At 47.3% G+C, this 7,500-nt stretch overlaps 1 protein-coding gene across 1 annotated transcript in view; it reads right to left on the minus strand.

Moving 5' to 3' along the window:
• The window catches only part of kalrnb (kalirin RhoGEF kinase b), an 81,773-nt gene that overhangs the window by 65,316 nt on the left and 8,957 nt on the right, over positions 1 to 7,500 (minus strand). Inside the window, exons 4-9 of the mRNA XM_062527343.1 lie at positions 7,466 to 7,500; positions 6,341 to 6,841; positions 3,885 to 4,007; positions 2,657 to 2,848; positions 1,168 to 1,299; positions 226 to 456 (exon numbers count right to left, since the gene is read on the minus strand). The exon at positions 7,466 to 7,500 is cut by the window's right edge and continues 158 nt beyond it. Of these exons, the coding sequence (XP_062383327.1) occupies positions 226 to 456; positions 1,168 to 1,299; positions 2,657 to 2,848; positions 3,885 to 4,007; positions 6,341 to 6,841; positions 7,466 to 7,500 (1,214 nt within the window). The remainder of the gene's footprint in view (positions 1 to 225; positions 457 to 1,167; positions 1,300 to 2,656; positions 2,849 to 3,884; positions 4,008 to 6,340; positions 6,842 to 7,465) is intronic.

Raw genomic sequence — 7,500 nt, forward strand, 5'->3', positions numbered from 1 at the left:
ATGAGTGGCATGTGTGTATGTGTGTGAATGTGTGCAAGCCTGCCTTCATGCATGTGTGTATATACTGTACGTGTGTGTGTGGTGTGTGTATATGTGTGTGCATGCGTGCGTGCTTGCGTGCGTGCGTGCGTGGTGTGTATATGTGTGTGTGTTTGTGTGTGCATATGTATATGTGTGTGTGTGTGTGTGTGTGTGTGTGTGTGTGTGTGTGTGTGTGTGTGTTACCTGCTGTACGTCCTGCTGGAACACACACAGTTGTAGCCGCTGGTGCAGGCGTAGTTTGCGGTGCTGCAGTAGCCCCTCCAGACGGCGGTTCTGGTGCATGACCTCGTGCACCACCTCCAGAACCTCCCGCACCGCCAGCGAGTAGTCCGCACTCGACGTCAGAGATCCCGATTCAGGAGGAGGATGCGGTCGCTGCAGCACATCCAGCAACGTCTTCCCCTTCTGACTGACCTGGAGTCAGGGGGGTAATAATGTAAAGCTGGGATGCCAATGCCTTCATGCCTTTAACTGATCCCAGAATAATGCATCTCTACTCGTCATGCAGTCCCCCGTAGGAAAGAGACCTTTTACATAAATTATATTAGTACTATAACAGTGTAACAATGTAATTCTTTTTTACCAATGTACCAGTGAACCCTCTTAATCTTAATCCAGCAATTATATTACTATCATTACAGTAGTAGTAGTAGTAGTAGCAGTAGTAGTAGTAGTAGTAGTAGTAGTAGTAGTAGTAGTAGTAGTAGTAGTAGCAGTAGTAGTACAGTAGTAGTAGTAGTAGTAGTAGTAGTAGTAGTAGAGTAGTAGTAGTAGTAGTAGTAGCAGTAGTAGTAGTAGTAGTAGTAGTAGCAGTAGTAGTAGTAGCAGTAGTAGTACAGTAGTGGTAGTAGTAGTAGTAGTAGAGTAGTAGTAGTAGTAGTAGCAGTAGTAGTAGCAGTAGCAGTATATCCCATAGATTAGAGGAGGTCTAGAATTTCACTGTGGCTTAGCCTGACACATTCTAGTGAGGAGTTTGCAGCATGTAGCAACATGATACATCTGACATGCAATTGACCACACACAGAGTCCATTAGCAGTGGATTGGATTGGATTGGATTGGATGTGTGTGTGTGTGTGTGTGTGTGTGTGTGTGTGTGTGTGTGTGTGTGTGTGTGTGTGTGTTACCTCGTTGAAGGCCGTGGTGACCTGGTCACACAGGGTCTGGTGATTGTGGATGGCCACCTCCAGCTCTGGGACTATAGAGGGCAGCCCTCCCTCATTACACGTCTTAGTCCAGCCCTCCACACCAGACAGGAACTGGAACCACACACACACACACACACACACACACACACACACACACACACACACACACACACACACACACACACACACACACACACACACACACACACACACACACACACACACACACACACACGGCAAAAGACAGACATACACATTAGTATTAGTCACAAATATTTGTAGTATTCCAGGATGATACAGATACACGTACATTTCTACTGAGCTCCCAACCCCACACACTTGAGAGGCCAGGAGGCTGCATCTGCACACCTCCTTTAGTGTAGCCTTTAGCGTAGCCTTCTAAGAGCGCAGTCATTCATTCATTCATTCATTCCTTCATTCATTCATTCATTCATTCATTCATTCATTCATTCATTTATTCATTCAATCTTTATTTATTCTCGGATATTCATTGAGGGGACACTTGGGACAAATAAAAAATAAAAAGTTCATGATGCTACAAGTCATTTTCACAAGATTAATTTTCATTACTAAGTATTTGCATTGGTTTTGAACATTTTGACCAGAAACCCACTTGGAACATATTGAAGTAGCATTTAGTAGTATTTAGCATAGTATTTACAGCACACAGCATAGTGCATATGTCAAGAGAGGTGCACATGATTGGACTCTCCATACTGTCTGTGTTCCAGGCTGAGTAGTATTCTCTTCTCCGTGCCCCAACAACAGAACAGGTGTAGCTTTGTGCATAGTCTACAAATGTCAGCTGAATCGGGCAGAATCAGCGCGTTTTTGACCTAAAATGGCCCAGGTGAGTTGCCATGACTACAGGTGGACGTGAGCTCCTCTGAATGTGGCCATCAAAGGCAGCGCTAAGAGGAGAAGCTGAGAAGAAGAAGAAGAAGCTCCCCTGGCTGCTTATGTAACCCACAGACTCTGGCCTGCGCATTTTTCTTTACGCATTTTTCATGTAGTTTTCTCTCTCTCTCTCTCTCTCTCTCTCTCGCTCTCTCTCTCCCGATGTGAGGGAAATAAAGGAGGCCCCTGGGGCTGAGCTCGACCGACCGACTGCTCGACCGGACCAACTGACCTGCTCTGCTTTCTGGTAGAGGGCAACCCATCCTAATTAGAAGTCCAGCAAGCACATTAACACACATATGTGTGTACATGCACACACACACACACACACACACACACACACACACACACACACACACACACTCACTCACCTTCACACTCATACGCTCACATTCTCATACACACACACACACACACACACACACACATACTCACACACATACACAGACACACACCAAACCCATGCAGACATGCACAAGCACACACACACACACACACACAAACACACACACACACACACACACACACTCTTAGAGAGAGCGCGACCGACCTGCTCTGCTTTCTGGTGGAAGACAGAGGACATGGTGAGTATGGCGCTGCGCTCCTCGAGTGCGGCAGCAAAGCCCTTCCAGTCCAAGTCCAGCTGCGCCGACACCTGCTGGATCTGCGGCGCCGCGTAGTGCCCCGCCTCACACAGCCGCGTCGCCACCGACACGATCCGCGTGATATTCACATACGCGTTCTGGAGCCCAGGGGGAACAGGGAGAACACATCAGGTGCATGTCTTACAGTAATGAGGGGAAGCACACGTGACACAACTAAGGCATGCCATGTGCCCACATACTGAAAGCTGAAAAACTATATTGTTTATCTAAACACAATATCACAATATCACAATATCACAATATCACAATATCACAATATCACAATATCTATTACCTTTTCATACACATTGAAATAGACAGGAATGGCATAGACTTTTTCATTTGCGTACAAAAAATCAAGCTAATGTAGACATCAAGTCTTTGTCTTTGTCTCTGCCAAGTCTGTGAAGAGGAGCACTTCAGAGATGGCTACTAGCAGACAATGAATATATATTGATAAACAGATCTTAGAGAAGGAGTACATCCGCAGTTCAAATGTATGGTAATTCAAAACTCCTGAGAACAGAAATAACTCCACGAAAGAGTTAGCACAGAGAGCCAATCCTGAGAGTGGTTACTATTTAAAGCTCTTTAGCTGACTAATACCCTTTCATCTCGCTCATTTTTAGTGTGCCGGCCCGTCAGGCTGAAACAATATTCGCGAAAAAATCAAGAAAATGAACGATGTGCTGTTTCTTGGGTATTGTTCCTCAAGCCGTGCACTTATGTATAATTGAGAAGCAGCTGTTCTAGAGGCACAATGCAGCGGTCCACAGAGACGACAGGAGAATAGCAAGCAGGTGTAATAGAACATCACAAATGCTCACTCTGGCTCACATCAAACAGAGGTGACACACACTATTACACACCTTACACATACTCTAGAACACACATGCACATGTGATATGAGCACGCACGCACACACACACACACACACACACACACACACACACACACACACACACACACACACACACACTTTAACAGACACCTATACACTCATAGACATACAGTACAGTACACACACAGCAGCAGCAGACACACTCACTCACACACACACACACACACTCACACACACACACACACACACACACAAAAGACTGATGCAGGCTGTGAGTGCAGGAGGGTGTGTACCATGGAGTTCATGGCGAAATGGTCATGCTGAGCCTGCAGGTCTGAAGCGTGCTGGTGGCTCTTCCCAATCTCTGTGTGGCCCTGCAGAAACAGCTCCCTGTTGTGACTGATCCACTCAAACATCTACAGAGGGGGAAGAGAAAGAGAGAGGGGGGGAGGGAGATAAAGCATTTTTTAATCTCTAAGATAATCAAAAAGGGCATCAAAAAGATTGTAAACACATCTTCAAAAACATATCTTTATCAATTTGTAAGCCATAACCCAAGCAAAACAAAAACGATAAAACCCCATCCACAACAATTTCACATCACAGTCCAACAAAAGAGAGAGATACTGTATAATGAGCGAGAAAGAGAGGGAGAGAGAGGGAGAGAGAGATCTTTTGAAGACCGCCTCTTTCTGCTTGAGGTATCCATGAACCAGCAGAAGCCTGATGTGAGAGCAACAGCACGTCTCTCACAACTTTCAAGATCTCCACTCAGCCACCCACACCCCCAGTCCCTACAGTCTTCACAGTCCAAACCACAGAGATCATCTGAATACTCACACCGATAACCGTACCAACGCTAAATATCCGTCTTGATAATCACTCAGGTCAATAATCAGCCAATCCTAATCAGGTTGTCCAGTCAGCCACCAACACTCCCAATCCGTACAATCTTCTCAGTGAAAAAAAAAAAACAGAAATCATCTAAAACACAGAGACCAATAACCGTACAATGATCAATTTCTGCGCTAATAATTGGTCGATCCCAAGTCAAGTCACACAGCCACCCACTCCCCAGTCCCTGCATACTTCACAGTAAAAACCACAGAGATCATCTAAAACGGCACCTTCAATAGACTTCCATGGCCTCACACATTTACAGTTCCCTGCTCCTGTGTTGGGGTCATGTGCAGTTCTCTAACAGCAGCACCAAGCTGAGCCCTGTGGAAGCCCTGAGAGCCCTGCTCAGCCCACACACTGAGTCTCCTCCTCACACTGTTGACTTTTACTGCCTGGACAGATCGCCTTCGCACACCAAGCAGTAAAAAAACCTCTGGCCAGTCTCTCTGTCTCACACCCAGACCATCACACACAGATGGCCTTCATCAGCACACACACACACACACACACACAAACACACACACACACACACACACACACACACACACACACACCAATACCTCAGCACAGCTGGGATTAAATGGACATCAACAGCTCTACTGGTGAACATGACTCCATTAGTAGGGTAAGGACTACCAGAGGGGTCACAGTGCTGTTGTACACCTCAGACAGGAGTCCTGGTATGGGTTTAATGTATGGAGGATTTAAGGAGTCCTGGTATAGGTTTAATGTATGGAGGATTTAAGGAATCCTGGTGTGTGCTCAACAGCCAGTACTGTTCACCCCACATCACCCAAGAATAAGCTTAAATCCACTGACATACCTTGCCAAGGTGGTCTAATCAACTCAATACTACACTATACACAAGCCTCAGTCAAAGCAGCAAGATGACCTGACTGGGTTATGTTGAATCATTTCACAGTGTTGTGGTCAGTACGGAGGACTGGAGATTGGCTCCCTTTCCACTGGCCTAAATGCCCATTACCTCACCTACATCAGCAGCAATGACCTTTCCAGTGGACATCCACTGACACACCATGCCACCACCACTACCCCGACGAGTGTGTGTGTGTCTGAAACCCTTTTCAGAAGCGCCACTTCTTTTCCTTTCACACACACCACCATGCTCCTCTATGCTCCGGCACTGATTGAGTTTTCCAAATGGTGTGGGACGGGCGCCAGATCAGCGAGAGCCCACTGAGGGAACAGCTGACGCTGGCCTGACTCCGGCCTCCACGGGCGCCCTATCAGGCCCAGTCTGTTCCACAGCACACTCCTATCTGGGAGACCCATCTGGCATCTTTCTGCGCTCTCCGTGACAAAAAGGCCAGCCTAAGCAATCAGATACTATAAACAGCATTTCTACTCATACAAACGCAGTGTTTTAGACTCCATGAGTCCAGGCTGAAATGGGAGCCGTCAGACTGTGCTGTTGCCAAAGACAACTAAGATGAACATGACTGACCACCCAAAAGACATACTGTACGCACCAGCATACCGTTTATACAACACATATGCAGCCACTACGAATATTTACAACAAAACATTATGTATTTATGTAATACACATAACCACAATGCCCATTAACAGACACAACATATACGACTCTAGAATGTTGACATGTCAAAATATTTATATGCTCTTCACACGTGCAGTCAAATGTAGTCAAACTCAAACCTTACTTATAGTTCTTTATGTCCAGCACTGAAATACCAGGTGCTTAACAACAAAGTACTGAGAAATCATATCATATGAATAAAATATAGCAATACATAAACAAACATGAGACCAGCAGAAAGCATAAATAAATCAGAGTTGTGGTCACTAAGAGTAGTGGTCACTCTCTCACCTTCTCGGCGTCCTGCTCGTAGAGGCGGAGCTGGAAGCACTGGTCCAGCTGCTGCTTGCGGGAGTGCCAGGCCTGGAGCAGGTGCTGGCGCGTGGCCTGCAGTTTGTCCAGCAGGGCGGCGACCTTGGGCACCAGGCTCTGGAAGTCCGGCCCCCCCGAGAGCCGCCCGTCGCCCCCGTCACGGATCCTCTGCAGCAGCCGCTGGCCCTCCTGGTCCAGGCCGTCCACGGGCGCCTTGGCCACGGTCTTGCGCAGCCGGGCGTGGTCCTCGAGGAGCCGCCGCGACTCCTCGGCGTCGGCGGGGAGGTCCTGGCGCGTGAGCGCCTCCTGCAGCTCCTCCAGCCGCGAGAGGAGGTGCAGCGCGCCGCCCGTGAACTCCTCCAGGGAGACGCGCAGCTCGGTCCACTCCACGTGGTCGTACTCCAGCGAGCCCTCCAGGTCGGCCGTCAACTGGGACGGGTCCACCAGCTTGGTCAGGCCCTCCACGGACACCATGCTGGTCTGAGGGAGAGGTCAGGGGTCAACTCTTCAAGCCCAGGTCAGCTACATAGTACATTACTCTACCTCATTATTACACATCACACAAGAACACTCAGATGGTGCATTATCGGCATCAATAACAAAATTGTTATCAGATTGTAAAACTCAGACACATGTAACATTTATATGAGTCATTAGTGAACCATTTTGATGAAAAACTGCTGATATTTCAGCTCAACAGTCAATGAAATGACACCCCTCCGTATTTGGTGCCCCAAGCAGTGTGTTGAATGGCTGGAACTGTTCCTAGTTCAGAGCAAACCACAATGTTTGTTTCCCATTCACAGAGCTGGGATTGGGCACAAACACCAGAGCTACTGAGTGCACACAACTGGAGCAACTGGACCACAAGGAGCAATTCACTGAAATTGACCAAAAGTGAATTAGGCTGCAATCACAGCCTGCGCCTATAAAACGTCTGTGCAGTAAGTCAGGCTGTCTAGCTAGACCCTAGTTTTTATACTGTTCTAATACCACTGAAGTGTATTTGCTTCAGTTTCACACCAATGACAGGCCCCCTTTGGAGAAGCTTAAGTAAGACATTGAAAGGCACGACCTCAGTTTAACCCCGAGAGGAGAGCTCACCTCGAATGTAAATTTGGCACTTCCAAAGTTGGTCT

Source organism: Sardina pilchardus, chromosome 23, assembly GCF_963854185.1.
Source record: "Sardina pilchardus chromosome 23, fSarPil1.1, whole genome shotgun sequence".
Taxonomy (NCBI): Eukaryota; Metazoa; Chordata; class Actinopteri; order Clupeiformes; family Clupeidae; genus Sardina; species Sardina pilchardus.